The sequence below is a fragment of the Mycosarcoma maydis genome, chromosome 4 (assembly GCF_000328475.2).
Source record: "Mycosarcoma maydis chromosome 4, whole genome shotgun sequence".
Classification (NCBI taxonomy): domain Eukaryota; kingdom Fungi; phylum Basidiomycota; class Ustilaginomycetes; order Ustilaginales; genus Mycosarcoma; species Mycosarcoma maydis.
In genome coordinates, this window is record NC_026481.1 from 73,772 (window position 1) to 94,827 (window position 21,056).

Here is a 21,056-nt window from a genome sequence, read left to right on the forward strand (position 1 = left end):
TTACACTATCCAAATACATCCCAAACCATTCTCGACCCTACTCAGTCCCAACTCGCCTCTCTAAGGAAAGGGAGACTTCGATCATCCAGCGCCCGCTAAGGATTCACCGAGAATATTGAATACAGCCACAATCACGAATCGTGAATCATGTAATCACGAATAAATGCGCGATCAACTGTATTCATGATTCGTGATTGCAGTTTTAGTGAATTTTAGCAAGCGCTATATGATCGAAGTCTCCCTTTCCTTAGAGAGGCGATTTGGGACTCACAGACTGAGTTGGGCGATAATCACGAATCACGAATGATTTGGAATGTATGTGCGTTTTGGACAGTCACGAGTCACGAGTGATTTCTGGACGAGGGACTCGCGACTAACTACAAGTGTGGGTCTACCTGTGTTTATTTATGTACATGTATCCTGCATGCGATGAGCTTCTACCCATACGTCGGCTCCTCATACAACTGACTCACGACTAGCTGTGGCCACAATTGGCCAGATGCGTGAGTCTGTTCTCTTTCACGTTTCAGGTTCTATCACTCACAGACCCACGATTGCAATAGCCGGAAAGAAAGGAGTTCGCACAACTGATCAGTTCTGGTCACGGCTGGTCAGATGTACGAGGTGCTAATCACGAATCACGAATGTATAGAGATCAGCTCATGGGCGATACTACGGTGAGCTCATATACACAAACCAGGAGAAATCATGAATATATGTGCTTTGTAAATTTCCTCGTCAACACAGTTTAAGTTTATATAAAGTATATACATTACTAACATTCGTGATTCGTGACTGGCCGATGAGCTATTGAGAGGATGGTCGTCCTCGAAACCGCCCTAGGAGCCACCTGCCAGGGGTGCTTGCTGCGAGAAGCCATCTAGGAGCCGCACAGGTGGTTCGGTGGTTCCTAGGACGACTTTTTCCTTTTTTACGACGTGACTCGTGACTTGATGCGGGTCTGTAGCCAACGGTATATTCGTGATTCCCACAGCGAGTCGTCCAGCGACTTGTGTGAATTTACTCTGGGCTTCTCGCTACCAGCGCTGTGTCATGAACCGTGTAAAATCTGACGAGCTACGTTACTCGTCAGCGTATTCGTGATTGCGGACATAACGTGGGCTGACCCGTTCCCACCCGATCACTCGCGACTTTTGTGTTTCCGTCGGGTAAATGAAATTGTTGCGGACTAACTCGCTCCCGTCTGGTCACTCGTGTGTTCCAGTCGGGTAACCTAAATCATGAATCATGAATGACGAATCGTGAATGATTGTGGACGATCAGACTAAACGCCAATCGCAGATATTCTAAAAATCATGAATCGTGAATGTCCCTCACAAGAAATTGAAATAGTGGGTGGCTTCGTTGGTAGAATTCAAGAATAATTTTTCCGTTTTTTTGTAAATGTTTTTTCACCTGTGTGTACTTTCGTCCACAAAATTTGCTGTATCGTAATCACGAATCATGGTTTAGTCACAAGTCGTGAGTCGTGAGTGGAACCACACATCAGTAGCCGATCAACGAACCTGTCAGCAACCCATAACTCCAACTGATTCGGTGTATGATGCGGGAAGGTCCGGCTACACAGCAGGGGAAATTCTCGCACTCTTTGCTTTGTAGAAATCATTCGTGATTCCTAGATTTTGTGTGGGCTCCAACGCTTCGGGTCATCATGACCTTGCATGACTGCGTCGTGAACATAATTGTGAATCAGAATCACGAATCTGCCAGAGCGTGAGAGATTTGCTGCGTTGAATGCCATCCGACGTCGTTTTTGCGTTGAACCTGTGTGAGGGTTACGGCCATCCTCTCATTAGCTTGTCGGCCAGTCGCATTGGAGATCACTCACAAGACATGGTATTGGAGCAAAACAATAATCACGAATGAATGCATGTATTTGTAGCCTAGCAATTCGAGAAGGTACTCATGACTCACGACTGTTGCAAGAGAGTTAATAACAAAGCCAGCAGCTTGCGGGAGCATCGATCACAGAGGAGAAGTACGTACCCATGACTGAAAGCGCAGCGGATCTCAAACATCCGAAGGAGGTCGATAGTCACGAGTGGAGGACCAACGAGATGTTGTGGTCCTTCCATACCGAGACCAACACTCGTGACTATGCCACCGAGTCCAACAGTGGGCAGGCCAGCTTCTGCCGGATGTAGCATCAGGGCTAGACCAAGACGAGCAGACTTGAAGACGAAGCCAATCATGAATTGTCAGCGGATAGATGTATGTCCGCATGATACCTTGCTGATCGAGAGACGGCAGCATGCACAAACTGGCTCAGCGCGAGGCTGCTGCGAAGTGTAGAGAGGGAGGATCGGCATGCTGCCGCTGCGGGTGTGGTGCTGCGGATACTGCCAACGCTGTTGATACTGCTGATGCTGTGCGTGCTGCTGCTGCTGCCGACGTTGCTGATACTGACGCTGCTGGAGCCACACCAACAGATCTTGTCCTCGCCTCTTCTGCTAAGCGTCGATACTCTCTCATTCGTGATTGTCTCGTGCCATCTCCACTGCTCGTAAGTGAAGGTCTTGCCACCCTCACCACACTGGTCGCATCTATAGAGGCGATGTTTGTGGCTCCATTGAGAGCGCGATAAGCTGCTCATGGTGATGGCGAGGTGAGGGGTGAGTGGGACAGACTGGCAGCGGGAGCAACGGCAGACTAAGAGAGTCGGAAAGTGAGAGGCATCGGAGGTGAGCGACGTTGACGATGGCAGGCAAGAATTCTTTCAGCAGGCAGACAACGGAGCAACAACAACGCGACTGGACGAGAGCATAGACACCAGAGCACCAGAGCAGGAGCAGCGTGAGGACGCCTGATACAAAGGTGCTGCAATCGACGGTCAATCTACGTCGGTTGATACTGCGAAGCTGCTGCGACTGAAAAGGAGTGTTGAGAGAAAGGTTGTCGCTGCTGGGATCAAAGAAGGAGTGGACAGGCCGAGCGCACAAGACTGCTGTTCGCCGACAGACAGACTACCACACATGGGTGTTCCCGGCGTGTCAAGCCCGGGGGCGCGATACCTCTTGTGTGTCGAAGAGGCCTGTCGGTACAGTATTCCTGTTCCAAGGGCTGTACGGTCGTGCCGCTCTCAATGACAGCCAGCTAACACAGCGACTAACTCTGCGAAGTGAGGGGGCCCTCTGTGCGAGGGTTGTCGAAGTTCGGGGCTTTAACTCTAGGTCATGCTGCCCACAAATACAAGAAATCAAGCCACAGAGCGACCAACTCTGGCAGCGGGGGCGGCTGGATGTGGACGATAGTGTCAATCAGATCTTGTATGCTAGACTGTGACTCGGGCTGACTCGACTGCCAGCTGCCACGGGTAGCTTGGCTGGACTCGGCCCGGTTGATGGAGTCGGATACGGCATCCTCTCCAATAGTGCTCAGCGACGAGTCTCTCATGAGGCCAATCGGATCGAGGCTTTCTCTCTCCTCTTCCGACTCTGTTTTGTTGCTTCGGCGTGCTCTGGCCTGTCGAGTGTGCCTACTGACACCATCTTGCTTTCTCTTTTGGTTTCGACGTTGTACCATCTTCCTCAACGCAAAAGCTAATACGATCTTATTCATGAATGGCGGTGGACGGTGGCATGAAGGAGGAAAGTACAGCGAATCATGAATCTTGGCACCAGCGGCCAAGGGAAGCGCAGAAAAAGGATAAGGCTTCTCACGAAACGGCTCAGCTATCAACGGCATGGTCGAAATCGACGTGCTGAAAGTCCTTCTCAATTGCTTTGAACGGCAGACGATGCAGCAGTAAAGGTGAGTCAGACGGTGAGTCAGACATTTGGGCACTACAAGACTGTCTAGGCGGGGTTGCTGAATCATCGCAACTGGGGAAGAGGAATAGGCCCAAGCGCTCCAGGAGATCGAAAGTTTTCAAGAGATCCGCTCGCCATTCATCCGTCGCCTGGCTGAAAAAAGGTGCTTGCCAATTTGTGAATGGTGCGACGAATTCTTGTTTTGTCGACCACACCCACTCGCCTGCGCTAGCTGTGTGACTTGTCGCACTTGTCATTGCCACCCGAGACCACTCCAAAGCAGGATCCGAGCCCGCAGAATTGGCGCACTGGCAAATATGTCTACAGGCTGACTCATGACTGCATTCGGGGTTTGTTGAGATTCACGATTTGGTCATGAAATTTTATTAGAGACTCGTGACTTTTGTCAAGCATCAAGTCGCGAGTTACTTGCGTCACTGCGTCACGATCGTGAATCACGAATTTCAATCGTGCATCATGACTGGCCACAAAATCCCCTTCGTCAACTGCCTAGTTGGGTAAGCATCATCCTATTTATGATTCCTTGTCGCCAGCTTTCCCGCACATCATTGTAACCTGCTAACCCGTCCCATTCATCTCGCTGGTCTCGCTCGCTCGTTGGTCTCTTTCACTCGTCGATGTCACTCATCGATGTCACTCGTTGGTCTCACTCACTCTTTGAGCTCGCTCACTCGTTTGGCTGCTGGCCCTTTATTCACTCGTCCATCTCACTTGCTCACTCGCTCGTTGGCTTAGATTAATTTATTATATTGCATTGACAACAACAGTGGTGTTTTGAGCTGCATGCTGGAACCGGTTGATTGATGGAGGGTGGTTGCTCATCGTGCGTCGGAAGCTACCCCAGCAACCGCCCAGGGTGGCTCCTCCTGAAGAGCCACCCGAGGAAGCTACCCCGATCTAGGCTCCTCCTCAGGTGGCTTTCAATAAGCAAACACCATGGGTGGTTGCCGGAGTGGTTCCGAGGACGAATTTTTCCTTTTTTCAGGATGTGAATGTATTTTGGACAACGGAATAACTACAAGCACTTGCTGTTGTTGCCACTGGCATCGCGCTTGGTCTTCAAAACCTACTTGGCAGTGACACCCTTGCGATGCTCGGGTAGATCCACGATGCTCCATGTGCAGGTATCGTCGAGCGAGTCGAGTTTTTCCGTGTGAAGCGCCTCCTCCTACTTTGTCCAATCGGCAGGCGCTTAGGTATCCGCGTTGCATCCGCCGGTCGGGGCGAAAAGCTGCAAGTCGAGCTTATCGAGGTTATCGAACTTCCAGCGGTGGGTGAGGTCCGTCGGCTTGAATCTGACCAGGTCAACGCTGATAACAGCATCGGAGAGCCTTCCAGCCTCGAACTTGACGTGCCGGGTCGTATAGGCCTTGGATGGTCGTCAGTAAGCATGAGCGTCCTTTTAAAATCCGAGCGAGCCGTGCAACAGCCTGCGAGGCCTGTAGCCAACTTTTGGATGTTCAGCAAGTTAGCTCGGCTGTCTACCACAGCGCCAAATGTGGCGTTGCCGATATCCTTGCATGTGTGACTGCCGGCAAGGGTCAATTGGATGTGCTTAACACGTCGACGTCAGTTACGACTTTGTTAGATGTTCAGGTCATGCATCCTACTCACTCCACCATTGACTCATGACTCGTGACTTGTCGGTCGCTGCGGTCGTGAAACTTAAATGGTGATCTGCCTCTTTCCCATCAACAAAGAAAACGTAGTTAAATGTATCTATACAAGAGCAAAGTGAGATTCACGATTTACGAATGACAAGTAGTTCGATATGTAAGACAGATTATAAAGATGAGAGGGGACCGCAAGCTACTTGCAACTAGAGTTGCTGCTCCATGAGCTCGCGATATCTGCCGCCACGGGCGATGAGGTCTGCGTGCGTGCCGCTCTCACGGATTTTGCCATCTTCGACCACAAAGATCCAATCGCATTTTCTTAGGCTGCTCAATCTGTGCGCTATCGTTACGGTGGTCCTGTTGAGGGCGGCACGGTCGAGCGCACGTTGTACCTGGATTTCGGAATCAGCGTCGAGGGCCGACGTTGCTTCGTCGAGGAGCAGGATCTTGGGGTCGCGCAACAGCGCTCGTGCGATGCAAAGACGCTGCTTCTGACCTCCTGAAAGCTGTGAGCCTTTGAAGCCAATCTCGGTGTCGAAGCCATTCGGAAGACCACGGACAAAGTCGAGGATGTAAGCGTCCTCGCAAGCTTTTTCGATCTGCTCCTGTGTGACTGAGTCGGGATCGTTGGAGCCAAGCGAGAGGTTCCAGCGGATGGTGCCTTCATACAAGATTGGATCTTGGGAGACGTAAGCCATTTGCTGACGCAGAAGGTGAATTGGAACCTGACGCACGTCGACACCTCCAAACTCAATGCTTCCCTGACAGGGGTCGTAGAAGCGCTGTAGCAGAGCCAGAATGGAGCTCTTTCCCGAGCCTGAGGTACCGCAGAAGGCAACACTCTTTCCGGCAGGGATGATGATGCTGAGCTCCTTGAGCGCTGGATGGTTGGGTCTCTGAGGGTAGCGGAGCTCGATGGAGCTGAGCGTGATGTCTCCCGACGCATAGCTGCCATCGAGCACTTTGGCTCGGGAGGACTTGTCGAGCTCGGGCAGACCGCTTTGATCGGCGACCAAAGGTTTGCGATTGATCCAGCCGGAGATGGTCTTGAACGAATTGGAGGCGCGTCCATAATCGGGCACAAATGTAAAGAGGCGACCAGCGGAGAAAGCAGCAATAACGACAGCCTCGAAAGACGCATAGAGCGCGGTGATACTAACCTCGTTCTTGCTAAGGAGAGTACCGCCCCAGTAGAAGACCAGGGCAGAGAGCAACAGGACCATAGCCTGAGAAACGGCGAAGCCGCCTGCCCCAAAGATGAGGTATCCCGTGCGCTTGGGATCGGCGCGAGCACGTTCATCAAAAATTCGCATCGTCTCTGCTTCTCGACCCAGTGCAGCGACCGTCTTGATAGCGTCCACATTTTCGGAGACGTACGAGGCAGCACGGTCAGCTGGTTTCTGGGCCACAGCTTCGTACTTTTCGAGCATGGCAATGTTGAGCCAGCCAGAGAGGAAGAGCACGAAGACAGGAGCGAGACAAACCACCGATGTCTTCCAAGAGAGCACGAGACCAAGAATGACAGAGCCAATGAGGTTGACGATACCAATAATAACCTGTGCCAAAACCAAACCGGTGGCTGCTGCGACGTTGGCGGGATGACTAGAGACAGCCGCACTCATGGCACCACTGGCGTGCTCCTCGGCATCGAAAAAGCCGATTTCCTGTCGGATCAGCGAGGAGAAGCCATCTTTCTTAAGTTTCCTCATGACATGCTCGGAGGCAGTTTCGAGGAAGAAGCTTCCTATCAGGACGATGACTAGATCAGCCAAGGCCAAGGTGAGGAACCAGAGGGCCCAGCGGTTGGTTTCGCTCTGGAGCCTCGCGTTGTCGCCTTCGATCGAAAGCGAGTTGACTGCGTTTCCCGTCAGCCACCCGGCGACCGGGAAACTGGCACCAGTCGCAGCGGCACCAACGACACCAATGCAGAACCAGAGCTTTTGGTCGTTGACGTATCGAAGGAAAGTTTTGCGGAGGCGACGCTTCTCTTCCCTTCGTTCTATCTTGCTACGACGTCCGCTTTCTCCCTCGTCTCTTGGCAGGCTTTTTGCGTCTTCGCTGTCGGCCTTGACATATTGTGCTGCAGCAGCTGGAGAAGGAACGGTAAGCTGCGCATCCTTGATGCCCAAGGTCGCTTCTTGGGCAGGCTCGTGAAGGCCCAATGCGGTGCCTGTGCGCCCTGAGAAGGCACGGTGCGGGTTGTCTGAGGCGCGGCTGCTTCGGTGCAGACGCGTGTCGAGGGCAGGGTGAGCATCATGACGAGAAAGAGGCGCTTCCGGAACAATAGATGCGGAACCACTGGTCGAGGTACAGTCGACCCTAGTCCTCGTATCGTCTGATAGCGCGTACATGGACCTAGCCCGATCTTCGGGCTCGAGCTTGTTGTTCTTCTCTGACTCGTCAGGGAGGGCGACCGACGAGTCGCCAGATGCCTTCTTTCCGTCAATGGTGAGGTGCTTCTCTACTTTCTTGAAGTCTGAGTCGTCGTCACCATTATCAGCCTCGTATTCAGCGAGGTGTCTTTGCTGCATGACCATGCTGCGATAGAGACCTCTTTCGGCACATGCCCTGCTCTGCATCAACGACTCGTGGTTGCCTTGCTCGACGACTCGTCCGTTCTTGAGCACGACAATGCTGTCAGCGTGCTCAATGGTGCTAAGACGATGGGCAATGAGGATGGTGGTCATGCCGCGCTCTTCCTGCTCTCTCTGCAATGCAAGTTTGATCTTGCTCTCGGTGTCCGAGTCCAAGGCCGAGGTGCCTTCGTCCAGGCACAGCAGACGAGGCTCTCGAACAAGAGCGCGAGCGATGGCGACACGCTGACGCTGCCCTCCTGAGAGCAGACCAGTACGACCACCAGAAACGGGGGTGTCCATGCCTTGTGGAAGCCTGGAAACAAAGTGCCAGGCCTCTGCTTTCTGTAGGGCACGCATAACCTTGTTGCGGATAGCGGCAGTTCGAGCAGCATCATGTTCAGGTGCGCTTGGATCGCCGTCAACATCCGGAAGGTACTCCCATTCGGTGCCTGTGAGTCCGGTCGCAACGTTCTCAAAAACAGAGGCTGTGAAGAGCTGTGGGTGCTGCTGCACGATAGCAATCTGCGATCGCAACCATCGAGTGTTGAGGTCGCGAACATCATGGCCAGCGAAACGAACCATGCCTGAGCCCTGAATCCGACCCTTGACGTCGGCACTAGGGACGGACTTTTCTGTGTCCTCGCTGACCGTCGAATTCTTCGCTGAGCGTTTTCTCGAGAAGAATGGGACCGACCTTTTCTTTTCGCTCGCCTGTCCTTCCGCAGCGTCGGCGGCTTTGTCGTCCCTGGCTGCGACCTCATCATCGGCATCGTGAGGATGAGGGATGTTGGCAGTCTCGGGGTCATACTCACGAAGCAAAAGGCTAGTGATGGTGGACTTGCCGGAGCCCGAGGGACCAACGAGGGCGGTGACCTTGCCAGGCTGGAAGAAGATGGAGACGTCCTTAAGACTGGCGACGTTGGCCCTGGAAGGATACGAGAAGGTGACATGATCAAGTTCGAAGCTCGGGGACCAACCTTTCGCCTCGGAAGCAGGAACGATGCCGTGTTCCTGGCGAATGTCGATTTTGGGCTCGCGCTCGATTGCCTTCCTGACTTGCTTGAGAGCAGTCCATGCATCAAAGATGCTAGCAATATGGGGCACGATGTTGGCGAGGGCGAACAACGAGTTGAAGTAGTTCCAAAAGGTAGTGAGCAGGTCGCCAACGAGAACATTGCCATTGACAACGTTGATGGCACCCCACCAGAAAGCAAGGGAGTAGGTGAGGTTGAGCATAAAGTAGACTGCACTGGTCTCGAGACCTCGGATCGCCGATTTGCGCATGCCAAGCTTTTCGAGCGGCTTGAGCATGACCCTGTCAAAGTGTCTAAGCAGCTGTGCATCCATTCCGAAAGACTGAACTACGCGGACCGAGCCGAGAACCTGTTCGAGGAAGGTAGAGGATCGAGCCTCGATACGGAGGGCGGGGGCTCCAACGACCTCGGTTGCTTTGCCAAGAACAGCAAAGATGATCATGGTGAGAGGAAGAAGAGCAAAAAGGACACCGGCGACCCTGGGCGCTTTGGTGAAACCAACGATAGCGGCGACGAGCAAGGTGGCACCGGACCAACAAAAGTAGCCGAGCTTTTCGCCAAAGCCAGCGCGGATGACCGAGATGTCCTTGCTGGCGCGATTTGCGATCTCACCAGCACCGTGGAGGTCAAAATGAGATGCATCCTGAGCCAAGACCGACGCGACGTAGGAGTGTCGGAGGCGCTGTGTGAGATCATGCGAGGCGGAGGAGAAGCACGTAAGGAAGAGCCAAGCTAAGAAGAATTCGCCGAAGCCGACAATTGTACAGACCCAGCCGATGTAGGAAGCAGCGTCGCGGATGGACTGTGGACTAGCTGCACTTGTCGTTACTCTGTTGGTATAAATACCGTAGAGCAGGTCGAGAGCGGGCATACCACATCCTGCCAAGAGCGCTGCAACGAAACCGATGGCATAGAGGACGCCTGGATGTCTTAAGAATGCGCGCGGTGCTGTGAAAGGGGACGGTACGGATGGGCAGAAGGAGAAGAGGTAGAAGAGTGTCGGAAGTTGAGTCCGATGAGATTCGAAAGGGAGTCGCGCAATGGCGCGAGAGGCGCCTTTGTTGTGTTGCATGGTCGGCGCTGGCTGCTGCTGCTGCTGCTGCTGTTGATAACTCATGGCGTCGTTGATGGAAGCATCGGCGTGGGTAGCTGAGAGGTGAGAAATCTCGTGATGTTCCAAAGAGACTCTTTTCGGCTGCTCCTGAAAACGAGGTTGCAAGCCGAGAATTTAAGGAATTGAATCCCGAGATGTTCGGCAGCAACGTGGAGCTTCGCTCACCGAGAAGGGCTCGAGGCGGCAGAAGTGGTGCAGGCAAGGAGACCGATGGTGTGATGTTAAATGAGGGACAGACTCAACCTCGATGTGATCTCTTGCGGTGTCGGAAGCGAACCCTCGCGGATCGAGTCAAATGAAGCAGATAGAAGAATGGCGCAGCAATCGTGTATGCAGATACATGTGACAGCTTCAAGACTGTTAGTGGCAGTTCGGATGATCCGAGGGAGGTTGGAATAATTTGACTCTCTGGCTAGAACCATTTTATCCGTTTCCTGAAATGCTCAGAGCCATTCGTGATTCGATTCCTGCACGCTCTAGTTACGAGTTGCAGGTGCGCTTTCCGCGGCAAAAACTGTTTCGACGTGTTCCTGCGACTTGGTTGGCGCAAAATTACACACAGTCGTGAATCACAAAGTCAGTAACGAAATTTCGCCTGAACGCGTGAACCGCTAAAGGCGCTCTTGTCGGCTGCGATTCGCGGTTAATTTGTCGAAACGCGCTCTTAACTAGCTTGAATTTGGCGAGAGCGCGAATCGAGTCACACAATCGCCTGTTCTTGTGTATCATCAGCACGATAAGGGGCTGCATCGGCAAGCTGTCTGAGAATGCATTCACCCGGAGCAGCTGTCATACACTGATATCGCAAATAGAATGTGTGGCGAATGTACAACAAAAGCACTTTTGAGGCGGGTGTTCACGGCCTGTTTGCCACCCGCGCTCGCGCTACTTCCGTCATCACCGCCCTACAATAACGGCGCGAGCCCTATCCAGTCACCTGATTCGGTCCTGCTTAACACCGTGTAGATGCTCCTGAGCATAGGCGTGCCCGCTACGGATGGCAGAAAAGGGTTTGTGGTTCCAACCAACAGACTCAGACAACCTGGCATCGTGGCATCATTGCTCTGCATCAAGATGTCCGAATCCTTGACGGGAATCCTTGTGCCATCCGACAAAATCATGTCTATGTCTAGTTTGGTATCGCACGGCATCGAATACACGATCGGTTCTGTTGTCGTTTTCTTCACATTGAGACCTGTCCGATTCATGATGGCATCCACTTGTGATGCAGGTAACATCGAGACCGACGATCCGGTATCCACCAGCAAGTCCACGGAGTCGGTCGCTGCAGCGCCTGGAGCTGTCAGACTGCTGTCCGATAGCAGCCAACCATCGTCACTGTCTACGTTGATGTGTAATAGCTTGGGATACTTTTCGAAATCGTATCCGCCGATCTCCAATGTCGCCTGGATACCCAAGTCCAGCGCGATGGTCTGGATGAAAGAATTGTTCTCCTTGCTCAGGCTATCTAGCACCGGTTCTGGAGCCGCATTTACTCTTCGTCCGAGTCCAAAAAGGCCGTCGTGTTCGAGCTTGCTGTCCCTTTCAAATGTTTTGTTTGCGCCTCCGATCGTAGCCGTCTTTATCGTCATGTTTCCCAAGCTTACCATGTCGGTGTAAAGCGTCAGATCTATCTCGCCATCTCCATATGCTTCGTGATCACTACCTAGTTCCTTGCTCGTGGTCGACTTGGCGGGGTTGTACGTCTTTTTGACACCGACTCCAGGGCAGTCTTGTATTTTGCATGAAGCCTGCACCGCCCAAGTGAGCATCGAGCCTGTGTCGGCCGTCAAGTTAAAGAATTGAGCAGGCGTGCCTACGCCCACCTGAACGTTGTAGGTTTGACCAAGCATCTTGGGATATCCGCCCACAGCGTTGAGCGGTAGAATTGTGCCCCGCTGATGGACGGCAAGTGGAAAAGAAGGTGAAGCCAGCTTCAGACTCCCATAGATTCCACTACTCTTGGCAGCTCCATGCTTCTTGTTGTTTCCATACCATGTTTCATAGCGTGCTGCTAAATGGTCGCAGCCCGCCTTGATGTCTGCAACGTTGATTGTTGTCTGCTTGATATGCTCTGCGCGAGATAGTCCGAGGCTGATCAAGCTAAGAAGCAGCAAGGCAGATATCGCTCCAAAGTCGATGCTCATTGTGGGGGTTTTTTTTGGTGGAGATTTGCCATCCGATACTTTCAAATTGGCTCCTCTACTTATACACACACGAACCACACTGCACGAGGGGACAAGCAAGGAAGGTTTGATACTATAAGTTAATACCAAGAACAGACCTCGGCAACACTGTGTTCAACGCCCCGCACGGCACCACATGCATACTCATTTCGGCCCGGTGTAGTTCACAAATGCATTGTGGGCCACTTTCAGGAGGCAACTTCATATTCACTTCCAAGCGATCTGTGTGAAACACCCGCCAGAGCCGCGCGTACTTGGGGGCAAAGTTCTTCGACGCGGTGGAGCGTCCCGTCAATAGACATGAGGGAGGCATTCAGTTGCTCCGGCTCGCACAATGCAGACGAGCTGAGAGGAGCTCCGTCATATTAGCGATCTGCAACGAAAGGTTTACTTAGCCTTGTGCATCCGACCGGTTTTGGTGGTGACATGGCTTCATTAATGCAAACGAGTTCGCATTTTGGTATCGCGATGCAGAGAGGCCACAGGCCAACAATTTCCGCCTCACTCGCCTGAAACGGTTGCCAGAGGATGCCTGGCCTGCTTATCCGACTCAATCTTGGCATCCTTGTAGCCTTTTCTCTGCCAGTCGTCGACAACGAGCCCGGCGCTTTCTTTTAGATCAGTCGCTTTGACAGAGTCGGTCTCGTGGGCGCTATTTTGCGAATGTTAGGGGGGACGATAGGGACTGACAGGGTCAGTAATCTGCGTGCTGAGAGCTAGTTGGTCTGAAGGGCTGAAGACTAACAGAACGACCATGACATCGGAGTACGCCTTCATGCAACATAGCGCCGCAAGCGTCCGTATTGCCTTGTCTGGAAAAGTTTGCGTGCACGAAACCTTGCCAATCAGGATGGCGCGGTCCGTAATGGCCTCTGTGCTGGTGCGGTCAAAATAGTCGGGCGTGGCACATCGATCAATTTCGGCGGAATACAAATGGTCGTACTTCGCAGGTGAAAAGCCGAAGGTTTCAGTGTTGAGCTGCAGAGGGGGCGGGAGTATGTGGTAGAGCGCCTGCTGGTGGGCCGCGTCTCCTGATGACAGCACATAGGTGGGATTGGGTCCATAAGTAGTTTTGGCAGATAGCACCATATGACCTTGGCAATGCTGCATGTGACACAAGTTAACGAGTTGAATTCAGAAGGCAAACTGCAGGAACTGGACAGGTAGGACAATAGAATCTTCTCACCAGAGCATATTTAACCCTTCAGCCGAAGCGACACTGACACTACCATCGCCGAAGAAATCCCTAGCTTTATCGAATGGCCCAGCTTTGATGTCCTTGATCCGGGTCTTGATCCTTTCGTCTATTTTGCTGCTTCTGATGCAATCCGTCTCGATAAACGTACAGTCTTTGAGGAAGCTGGTCGAGAACGTCATCAACTCTTTCTCGCCCTTCGGGGCTGCATCTTCACCTCCACCGATCCAGTCCATGGTTTCAGGGCCCACAAAGACTGGTAGTGAGGCATCGAGGTCGCGGAGGCTACCATAATGATCCATATGAGCATACGAAATCATGATACCTGACAGACCGATCTTGTCGATCGATTCAACGGTGAACTTCTTTAGCAAGACTTCCTGAGCTGTCCAAGTTCGTGCAACTCCGGCGTCAAGAATCTGGAAGAACCACTAGAGTAGATTTTTGGTAGAAAAGAGAGGTCCTGAATGATCATTGAATATCAAGCATTCATCGTTCAGGCCCGTTTTAGAGCAGCACCGGATTTACTCAGATGCGACTTACACTGCACATGCCCAAGTCCCATAGCCCTTTTCACCCATAGACTCATGCTCGAGGAGCACATTCAGAACAGGCAGTTCGACAGGGAATTGAGATTCGTTGAGGCATCTGTTCAAGTTAGTATTCCATGTGTCATCTGCCCAAGCTTGACGATAACTGTTGGTGTTGCCAAGATGGAAAAGCGTTACTGTGACTTTGACCTCCAAAGCAACATTGGCGAGCGCATGGAAGGGCATCGAATTGGGATCCACACAAGCCGAAGCAGGAATGTGCTGGGAGCGCGTGGTGGAGTCGATCGCGACCCAGGATTCGAAGCACACGTCGTTACCTTGCTGATGGTCGAGGAGACGAAGAAGGACGTGACAATGATATCCAGCGAGGCACTGTCACAACGTGAATGATGCACGAGACATCTCAACACGCAAGCTCACCGGAATGTCCCAAAAAAACCATAGCCGCTGCCGCTGCCGGCAATCACGAATCGTGAAGCTTCACAGAAGAACTCACGACTGTAAGTCGGAAAATAAAATTAAACACCCCCCCCGCGGAGGAGCCGAGAATAGTCAACTAACTAACGTTATGTTGGAATATTCGTGATTGTTGCGTAATGTGTCAAACAACGCGCGTGGCAGCAGACACAAGCTGGACCAAGTTACTATTTTTGATTCTTAACCAACTTGTGGCGAGATAAGGACAAGGAAAGAAACCCGGTCGGCTATGCTTTCCACTGTCTTTGTGTTTCAGCAGAATGTTGTTGGTGCGTCTGTTTGGTGACGTCTGCGGTGTCACAAGCGATGCAAATATATCCGTAAGTCTCTTCACCAGGCGATCGAGGACTGACTCCGGTTTTGATAGCGGCCCGGTGTTTTCCTGCTTCGACCTCGATCTCTTCGGCGCTGAGCTCGGGCTCGTGTTGTGTAACTCAGTGCGCAAGCCCGGTTAGCAGTCTGTACATGCCTTGAAAAAGAGGAAATCGATCTATTTTCGCCACCTACCTGCCCTTTCCGGCTAGAAAGTTGATGGCTGAAACGTAGGTAAAGCAAGCGAAGAGAAGGTACGCCCTGTATCGGATGCATGCCACATTTTCCGCGGAAAGGCAAAGTGAGAGCTTCAATCTGTGCGTTGTTCTCAGTCTCAGGTCCAGAAAAGTAGGAGAAATGGTGTTAACGAATGCGATGCCTTGTTCAGAGGCGCCAATCATGAAAGAGGTCGGCGACTGAGCGTTCAGATCGTGAAAGAGGACGAAATCGTCGAAAGGGCGGAGAGAAGGTTGCAAAAAATCTCCTCTGACCAACGAATTCTTTCTTTATTGCTCTAGAGACTCTAGAGACATTCAGAAAAGGTACAGATCTGGGGCCATGTCCCTGCTTTGCCCGCAGTCGGTAGAGCAAGACGAACGAGGATCGAGAGTCATTATTGTCATTATCCTGTCAACGACGAGCGTCCAAATCTCGCTGGAGCGCAACACGTTGATCAATCGTGCAAGCGCTGCAAGCTGAGGAAGCCACATCATTTCTCTTGTTTGCGCATACAATCATGTCATATCGACCTGCTTCATTGAGCTTTGCCACCTTTTGCATCTCGTTCAAGGCTTCTGATTTGATGGTCCTTGTGTTGCGGAGCGCTGGGTCCAAGCTCTTAGATGGCCGACTGGACCGATGTTGCTGTTCCCACATCCAGCGCTCGTAATTTGCACGTCGAAAGGGACTTGACACAAGCATCGTTCTTATAGATCGCATGACATGGTATGCTTTATCCTGCTTGATCGTTGGGTATCACGGGCTGAAGTGTATGCTCGCCACCGAGTGTTGCTCGGGCTGCGAAAGGATGAAAACACCTAATCAACGAGACTTGTTTCAGAGAGACTGATCTACAACAATAGGCGAGACCAGAAAGTGTTTTCCTCGCATACTCCGTGCGGATGCGCAGGTGTAATGAAGAATTTCCCCTACGTACAACGGCGCAGCTCGCCAGAGGGACGCAGCTGAGCTCTGTAAGTGTCTTGCAGCGCGTGAATCATGGCAAGGATCATTGACGTGCGATGAAGACGTCGCGTTAGTAGTGTGAAGTGTGAGCCTAACCGAAGCGTACTGCCATCGCAAGAAGGATCTTGGGCACATGTTACGTTCCGAGTCCAGGTACGAGCTAGCGGTTCACAAATTACAAGAAAGCTTTGCGATCATAGTCTCACCACCTCATAACTCAAGAGGCATCATACCTGTCGCAGCAGTCAGGGACAGATGCCCATATTCGGCTGAAAGGTGTCTGTTGAGTATGTCCATCAAACGACTGTTGGCCGTCAAACTTCTCCTACTTTCCGACCCAATCCGTTTAATTACATCCAGAGATGAGCAAGCTGACACACACGACTCCAACACACAACATCACAGACATCGCAGACATCACAACTGTCATAACAGACAGCATTGGACTAAATCAAAGCCACCAACGACGATATGATTGCAAGCAACACGCAGTGTTACACCGGTTAATAATCGAATGGGACCTCACCCACACCCCCAGCAGAGCCACTGCCACTTGCAGGAGCAACAAAGTCGCTGAGGTCAAAGGCGTTAATATCCCTCCTACTACACTTTGCCGCCAGATCGCTCCGGTTCAACAGCTCCAACGCCACCCTGAACGTCTCCCACAAGCTCCCACTGGTCGCGCTGTCCTTCTCGGCCGCCATGCCCAGCGTCTCCGCTTCAGCTTGCTGCAGCGTCAGCGCCGTGTAGATGTGCTCCGCAGCATCCTGATACATCTTGAGGTTGAGACAGGAGATCGAGAGGTTAAAGTGACAACGCACAAATTCGGGTTGCAAGTTGAGCGCGTGATGGTAGTACTGAATCGCCTCGGCACTTCGTCCCGAGTTCGAGAGCGTCGCACCCAGTCGGTTATAGAGCAGCCAGTCTTGTGGCCGAACGGACAGTGCGGTGGAGAAACAATCGACAGCCTTGTCATAGTCTTCGCTCGAGTTGAAAATGACACCCAGCGCCACTTGGACGTCGGCATCGATCTCGCCCCTCTCACCACCACTACGCACCATGGCAATGAGCAGGCTGGTCAAGCGTGAGTGCTTCTCCACCACCGAGGCAGAGGTGCTGTGCGACGAAACGCTGTCACTTCGGCCACGCTGCTTGCCTAGGTTTGCGGCATCAACTTCAGCTTTGGCCCGCTGAACCACCTCGCGGTACTTGTCGTTGCTCTCGATCCATCGTTCGATCGCCTCGTACGCAGCGGTGCGGTCGTTTTCGTTGGTGTAGCTCACAGCGAGCGCCAACCAAGCGTCCCTAAGGTTGGCGTCAAGATCGAGCGCCTTCCGCAGCGCTGCAATCGCTTGCACCTCTCGTTCGTTCTCCTGCTGCTTGACACCGAGGTCATACCACGCTGATGCGTTCTGCGGATCCTGCTGCACAGCGGCTTCCTTCTCGAGCACCGACTCGAGACCAGCTGGAAGTCCACCGGCATGTGCGGCATGGTGGCGTGTTGAAGCGATGTAAGGATTGTCGCTGAGGAAGCGGTAGACTGGCGCTGGCTGCATGGACGTAGTCGCCCCAGAGCGTTGTGGCAGAGTAACGGGTCGGATACCCGCAGAAGTGACCTCGAAGTTGTCCCAATCGCTCTGCAGCTTGTCCCACTCGGCCGTCTGCGCACCCGGATAGCCTCTGCCCTTGGTTCCTTCCCAGCGGCGACCAACAAAATCGAGCGCTTCGTCCTCCTCCATTTCGTTAGTGGAACGGTTCAGATCTTCCTCCCATCGCCTGTTGAAGGTGCTGGCGTGCGGAATGTTAGCTCCGAGACGCTGGTATCGCTCGAACTCCTGGGCATCGGCATCATCCTCGCGCATTCGAGCAGTGACATCGCCACCGTCTCCGACAAAGGCCCGAGCGCTCTCGCGCATCGCCTGCTTCTCGATAGCCTCGCTTCGTGCATCTTCCTCGGCCCACATATCGTTAAGCGCCTGCTGATTCTGAATCTGCTGCTCGTTGCGCAGAGCTTGCGGTAGATCGGACTGCTGCACGTTGTTCTTCGCCAGTGATTTTTGTACGCTGGGCGGCAGATGCGAGAGTCCACCACTGACTGCCATCTGGTTTGCCCACGAATAGGCCTCTTGTTGCGACTGCGGCTGCGCCTGCTGTGTGGTTGATGACGCGCTGAGATCGTGCGCTCTGGCCTTGCCCTTATCGAGCGTCGTGGTAGAGGTGCCGGCGTTCTCGACAATGTTGTCACCCTCGATGCCGGCTTGCTTGTCCCGAATCTTGCGCATAAGATCGAGAAAGTTGCTTTGACGAAACTTTGAGCTTTGGTCATGCTCGACAGAAGAAACGAGTCGACCTGCGGTTCGGGCGAGTTCGTCTCGTTCTTGGGGGTCAGCATAGTCGACCTTTTCAGATGGCTTGACATCGGCCGTTGCTGCGGGTGCCTCCGGTGCTGGCTTGGACGAGACTTCGAAAGCTGTGAAGGCTTCTGCCCATCTTGCATTGTCAAGTTGAGGTGCTGCTATTGCGTGGATCTGATGTTGCTCCTGCAGATGGCTTGGCGAAAAGTGCCTATTAGGTGCAGTGTGAGGCATAGACATCATGCCCATGTGCATCCCCATGGGGATGACGTTGGGATGAATGGCGTGTGAAGAGTGTCGGTCTACGTGCATCTGCTGTGCAGGCTGAGCCTGGACGCTGGACTGCGAGGCTTCTGCGCTAAGAAAGTCGGAAGCCCAACCGGATTGCACAGCAGCTCGTGGGGCGGCTTGAATAGTCGAGCTCCTCGAAAATGCAGGACGGAAGCTGGCTTCGAGATCGGCCATGCTAGGACCTGGTGTGGATCGATGATGTTGGCTCTGCATGGGCATGCGCGAGCCACTCGGCAGGTTGCTACGCAGCTGCGAGACGTCGAATGCATCGTGGAGATTGCCCTGCGAAGCCAACGGTACTTGCTGCGACGGAGCGTTGAAGAAAGCAGGCTGCTGCTGCTGGGATGAGGAGGCAGCAGCATTGTGCGATCGGAACGAGGGTGATTGCTGCTGAGCAAATGGACTGGAGGCGAACGTGTCTTGCTGCGCACCGCGATCCTGACCAAAGCGTTTGCCAATGTTCTGAAGCGGGTTGGAGGGACCGCAGCCTGCGCCACCCGAGACAAGGTCGGACATGGACATGGTGGGCCACCACGCGCGAGCTTTGCGTAGTCGAGGGTGTACAATTGAGAGTAGGTGTTGATGCTGATGATGGTGATGGGTTGTGCAAGGCAAGTTGAGGCCATGCGTGAATCACAACGGTTATTCTGAAGGCAAATCTGAAGAGCCCATTTCGATGGCCATAAAGCCGGTCCTATCAGCCGGTGATACAGCCATGAGCGCTAGACAGTTCGGTCGAAGCCGAACGTGGAGCACTCGTGACTGCTCTCCCAAATACTGAGCACAAATCACGAATCGTGGATTTTTGGAGAAACACGCCGTCTCGCGCGACAAGCGTCTCTTTTTCGTCACTTTCACAGTCATAATTCGGGCGAAGCGTGAAGCACGAAGCGTGAAGGATTCACGATTCGTATATTCACGTCTCTAGGATAAACATTTGCTACATGTTAGGTGACCTCATACTAACACTCATGTTTAGATTCCCCGGTTCGTGTTCCATGTTCAACAAATCGTAAATCGTCGTAAATCGTAAATCGTGAATCACGAATCAACTTTCTCCATTCACGATTCACGATTTCGATGATGTAGCGACAGACTTGCGGCTGTGTGTGGTCACAGATACGATTGTAACGACAGCGACGCTTGCAAAGGCGATGGCAACAAACGGAGACACGGAAGCTTCAGAAAGAAACAATGAGCTCGCTACGATTCTTCCTGGTGCGGGAGAATACCCTTCTGTCGGAGCGCATCTACGTTGGGCCGGGACTCGAGGTCCTTCTGCAGTTGGTCTTCGAGGCGAGCTCTCTCCAGCTCCTCTTTCTTTCCCTGCAGAGCAGGTGCAACTGACTGATCCTTGAGGATACCTCGGTTGACGAGGTCGTTCTTGTCGGGTCTCCTCTCGAGTCTTCCTTCCAGCTTGTCTGTCAACTGGTTCTTTTGCAGTTCATCTCGCTTGGCTTGCAGAGAAGGTGCCACCGATTGGTCCTTGAGGATTCCTCTGGACACTAGGTCGTCGCGTTCAGGGCGACGCTCAAGTCGTCCTTCGAGCTTGTCGGCGAGTTGCGACTTTTGCAGTTCGTCGCGAGCAGCTTGCAGAGAAGGGGCTAGGTTGCCAGGCTTGAGGATGTTCTTCTCCTCGAGCTCGTGACGGTCCGGGCGATGACCTAGACTTCGTTCCAGTCGCGCACGATCTTCTTCCGAGAGAGGGCTCTTGGGAGGATGATCAGCCGTACCGCTAGCGGCGTTGGCAGCGGCGATGTCGAGGTTGTTGATCGTGGCTGTCGTGGGCAAGTGCAGGGCACGAGTTCAGCTTTGAGTTGCTGTTTTCGCTTAGCCCGTGGGCTGCCAGGTACTCACCCATTGGTGCGATGCGCGAAGTGCAGATGCTGTGGCTGATGATGATGCTTGGGATGGTAGTTGGAATGAGTTGCTAGCTGGCACCATGAACGTCACACGTCAAACCTTCAGGGGCTCAGCACAGCCAAATCAGCCGCTAGTTCTACCGCTCGGGCCTCCCTTACGAGACTCTCTCCACATTCACGATTCTTTTTTATTTTACTGTATTTGTTTGGAGGCATGCGACCTGTGTGTGTTGCGTGTTGTCTCTCGTTTGTGGCTGCACTACACGCTAGCCTTTCCTCTCGGTCAAGTCGCTCGCATCTTTTAGACTCTACTCTGATATGGGTAGCATTCACGATTCACGCACACGCATGACAATCGTGAATTCACATCAAACTCGTGACTGGCACGCTTGCCCGTCCAACCCAACACACAGTCATGACTTTGCCGCTGGAACAGACAGCACTCATCGATCTCAATGCTTTCTAATGACTCTGACATTAGAGCTTGAAACATGCCAGAAGCGTACAATATA

General features: G+C 52.8%; 8 protein-coding genes across 8 annotated transcripts; 1 reads left to right on the plus strand and 7 right to left on the minus strand.

The window, feature by feature from the left end:
• Positions 1-3,192: 3,192 nt before the first annotated feature.
• Positions 3,193-3,705, minus strand: UMAG_05094 (uncharacterized protein; the record flags this gene model as incomplete). The annotated part of the gene is made up of 1 exon (XM_011389865.1): positions 3,193-3,705. One exon carries the CDS (start codon positions 3,703-3,705, stop codon positions 3,193-3,195), a length of 513 nt encoding a protein of 170 aa, XP_011388167.1.
• Positions 3,706-4,907: 1,202 nt separating this feature from the next.
• On the plus strand, positions 4,908-5,423 carry UMAG_05095 (uncharacterized protein; the record flags this gene model as incomplete). Its single annotated transcript, XM_011389866.1, has 3 exons — positions 4,908-4,915; positions 4,980-5,175; positions 5,256-5,423. The coding sequence occupies 3 exons, from the start codon at positions 4,908-4,910 to the stop codon at positions 5,421-5,423; spliced, it is 372 nt and encodes a 123-aa protein (XP_011388168.1).
• A 187-nt stretch (positions 5,424-5,610) lies between these two features.
• On the minus strand, positions 5,611-10,089 carry UMAG_10170 (uncharacterized protein; the record flags this gene model as incomplete). The annotated part of the gene is made up of 1 exon (XM_011390031.1): positions 5,611-10,089. The coding sequence occupies one exon, from the start codon at positions 10,087-10,089 to the stop codon at positions 5,611-5,613; it is 4,479 nt and encodes a 1,492-aa protein (XP_011388333.1).
• A 947-nt stretch (positions 10,090-11,036) lies between these two features.
• On the minus strand, positions 11,037-12,278 carry UMAG_05097 (uncharacterized protein; the record flags this gene model as incomplete). Its single annotated transcript, XM_011389867.1, has 1 exon — positions 11,037-12,278. One exon carries the CDS (start codon positions 12,276-12,278, stop codon positions 11,037-11,039), a length of 1,242 nt encoding a protein of 413 aa, XP_011388169.1.
• Positions 12,279-12,818: 540 nt separating this feature from the next.
• On the minus strand, positions 12,819-14,064 carry UMAG_12157 (uncharacterized protein; the record flags this gene model as incomplete). Its single annotated transcript, XM_011390108.1, has 4 exons — positions 12,819-12,969; positions 13,063-13,421; positions 13,542-13,892; positions 14,056-14,064. 4 exons carry the CDS (start codon positions 14,062-14,064, stop codon positions 12,819-12,821), a joined length of 870 nt encoding a protein of 289 aa, XP_011388410.1.
• A 1,418-nt stretch (positions 14,065-15,482) lies between these two features.
• UMAG_10171 (uncharacterized protein) lies at positions 15,483-15,728 on the minus strand (the record flags this gene model as incomplete). The annotated part of the gene is made up of 1 exon (XM_011390032.1): positions 15,483-15,728. The coding sequence occupies one exon, from the start codon at positions 15,726-15,728 to the stop codon at positions 15,483-15,485; it is 246 nt and encodes an 81-aa protein (XP_011388334.1).
• Positions 15,729-16,540: 812 nt separating this feature from the next.
• UMAG_10172 (uncharacterized protein) lies at positions 16,541-19,198 on the minus strand (the record flags this gene model as incomplete). The annotated part of the gene is made up of 1 exon (XM_011390033.1): positions 16,541-19,198. The coding sequence occupies one exon, from the start codon at positions 19,196-19,198 to the stop codon at positions 16,541-16,543; it is 2,658 nt and encodes an 885-aa protein (XP_011388335.1).
• A 687-nt stretch (positions 19,199-19,885) lies between these two features.
• UMAG_05100 (uncharacterized protein) lies at positions 19,886-20,543 on the minus strand (the record flags this gene model as incomplete). The annotated part of the gene is made up of 2 exons (XM_011389868.1): positions 19,886-20,460; positions 20,540-20,543. The coding sequence occupies 2 exons, from the start codon at positions 20,541-20,543 to the stop codon at positions 19,886-19,888; spliced, it is 579 nt and encodes a 192-aa protein (XP_011388170.1).
• Positions 20,544-21,056: the final 513 nt, after the last annotated feature.